General features: G+C 34.9%; 1 protein-coding gene across 1 annotated transcript in view; it reads right to left on the reverse strand.

The window, feature by feature from the left end:
• The window catches only part of LOC106875572 (uncharacterized), a 26,762-nt gene that overhangs the window by 12,029 nt on the left and 11,793 nt on the right, over positions 1-2,940 (reverse strand). Inside the window, exon 2 of the mRNA XM_014923777.2 lies at positions 552-617. Coding sequence (XP_014779263.1) covers positions 552-584 — 33 coding nt within the window. The 5' untranslated portion in view covers positions 585-617. The remainder of the gene's footprint in view (positions 1-551; positions 618-2,940) is intronic.

A 2,940-nucleotide genomic window follows, 5' to 3' on the forward strand; every position in this document is an offset into this window, starting at 1 on the left:
GAATGTTGCTGTAATTTAGCCCCGAGGAGATATTGTCTCCAGGTGGCTATACGACACGATCTGTGTCCTTATATTTTCAAAAAAATATATAAGTACACAGATCGTGTTGTATAGCCAGCTGGAGACGATGTCTCCTCGGGGCTAAATTACAGCAACATTCGTCCTAAACCAGTTCTGCCGTGTTATGTTGGCAAACAATCTTTACTATAAAGTACTGTTGTTGAATGTCTCTCGTTGCGAGATTTACAAACAGTAATTTTCCAACCAACTTCTTTTTTTTTTTTTTTTGGAGGAAGTGGGGGGGCTACTAATGACACTTTTATTTAACCCTTTCAGTGTTCAGATGCGTGTGCATGTGGTGTGTGTGAGTGTATGTATATATGTATATGTATGAGTGTTTGTCCCCCACAGCAGTTTCACCAAAACAAGCTGACAATAAATACCGGGAAAAAAAAAGCATTGGCAGGGGTCAATTCATTTGACCAAACTCTTCAAGGTGGTACCCAAGCATGGCCACAGTCCAATGGTTGAAACAAATAAAAGATACTTACATCAATAACTGTTAAGTCCATAAATTTCTGCATATTTCTTGATTTTGATATTGCTTAAGAATTATTCTGCAACAGAAGAAAAAAAAAAAAAGAAACAAAAAAAATGAATAAAATTAATCAACAACTCACATGTCTTTCTACTCAAGACATGATTGTTCTGTCTCTCTCTCTCTCTGTCTCTTTTTGAGTTAACTATGTTGTCAGAGCTCATGTGAGTTAATTTGATCCCAGAGGCTACTCTTAAAGTGAAAATACATAAAGCAGAGCAATAATTTCCCATTACTAACAATGTTATAAATCATAATTTGTTCCCAGAAAAATATTTTACCTATAAAATTTATCATACTCGGAAATAAACAACAGTAGAATGTAAAGAATATTTTACATTAAGTTAAAGGAATGTCAAGATCATTTATAATACAAAATATTATTATAATAATCATTTTCTGAACCACTCGCACTAGAATTGGGCACACCATCACTTCAAGACGCAATTGTCGATTCACAAGCACTCAAAGACGGACTTGTAAATTTCTTTTTAAAAACAAGTCTCAGAAGATTTTTTTTTTTTTTTGCTTTCTATAAATTTCTTGGTACACAGAAGCATTTGTTATGGTAATACCAAATTTTGCACTTCGTTCAAAATTTGGATCTTGTGCTTGGAAAATGAAACTCATAAACCCAGGGCCTCAAAATTAGTATGGTATTATTGTAGATCAACACGCAAATGCTTATCGGCATGATAATAACAATATATCCCATGATACATGTCTGGTATAAAATGGTATTACACAGATAAATACATGGTTGTGGTTATCTAAAAATAACTTATCACCGAAATATATGTTAATAAATATGTAACATTGTGTAATACTCGAACATAGGTACGATACTCAGAATTTACTGTTCAACTACCAAATATAATTTTACAATTTAATCTCTTATGGAATTTAGATTCATGATAGAAAAAGATTAATGAAAATAAATAATTTTTTCTATGTAGGAGTTCTTGGAGACATGGAAAGTATTTCAAGAGTGCCACAAGAATGGAAAAAAATTGGAAATCGCAGATTTATCTTTCACTTCCTATCGGAGTTATCTACCTTGTGTTATAAAACCACTTCACAGCATTCCTAAAGTGAGTTCTAATTACTTGGACAACATTAATTCATGAAAGTTTTTTAACTTATACTACCGAATATGGCAGGTTCTAATCTTGGCCAAGAATTTCCTAGATGATTTTGTGGTGCATACTTTCATTTGTAATAGTAAGTATGCCAAAATTTATAACGATGTTCTAATTTAGAACATCGTTTTCCCCTATTTTCTCCCATAAGACACCTCCTCCATAGGATCCTATCAGAAGCAACCGTCATAACACTTTCCAGCTGGATTCCTAAGTGTGATCAACTGAGACAATGTATATTATCCAACCATCTCATTCATGGTCTACTCCCTAGCACTCTTGTCGGTTGGCCCAGTTTGAAGAATCCGTCTTACGATTCTTTCTTCCTGCAACATTCTAATCCCATGTCCGTAGTACAAAAGCTGTGACCTCCCAATGCAGAGGAAGTAGCGGTACGACTTAAAGAGACTACCTCATCTCCTACGGATCCTCGCTAATAATAATCTCACTACAGTGATCCATCGGAGGAACGGCATTTCGGCCACTTGTACAGTAATCTCGACTATCGCGAATGTTACGTTCCAAAACACCCTGCGCAAAGTAGAAACAGTACTGTACTATATATATATAACTTGTATATATTTACTTCATTGTAGATGCAAAACAAAAACACGGAGGAAATCGACGTAAGCTTAAATAATAAACTGCGATAAGGGTGAATCGTGATGGCGAGGGGTTACTGTATTGGTAACAGTATTTTTCCGGTCATTACACAATATTCAGAACAGTAGGTAATGATAAGCACGAAAGCTGAATTTAAGACAGCGAGACAGATAGACAGATAGATAAATAAACAGACAGAAAGGTTGACAAACAGATAGATAGATAGACAGACAGATAAACAAACAGACAGATAGACAAACAGATAGATATACAGACAGATAGACAAACAGATAGATATACAGACAGATAGACAAACAGATAGATATACAGACAGATAGACAAACAGACAGATAGATAGACAGACAGATAAACAGATAGATAGATAGACAGACAGACAGATAGACAAACAGATAGATAGACAGACAGATAGACAAACAGATAGATAGATAGACAGACAGGTAGACAAACAGATAGATAGGTTTCTTTATTAGCCACACAGGGCTCAACACAGAGGGGACAAAATACAAATGTAGAGTTTTTTCTTTTCGAGGGGGGCGAAAACAAAGCAGAAAAAAAACAAAAGTGGGGACAACGATGAAA

Source organism: Octopus bimaculoides, chromosome 20, assembly GCF_001194135.2.
Source record: "Octopus bimaculoides isolate UCB-OBI-ISO-001 chromosome 20, ASM119413v2, whole genome shotgun sequence".
NCBI lineage: Eukaryota > Metazoa > Mollusca > Cephalopoda > Octopoda > Octopodidae > Octopus > Octopus bimaculoides.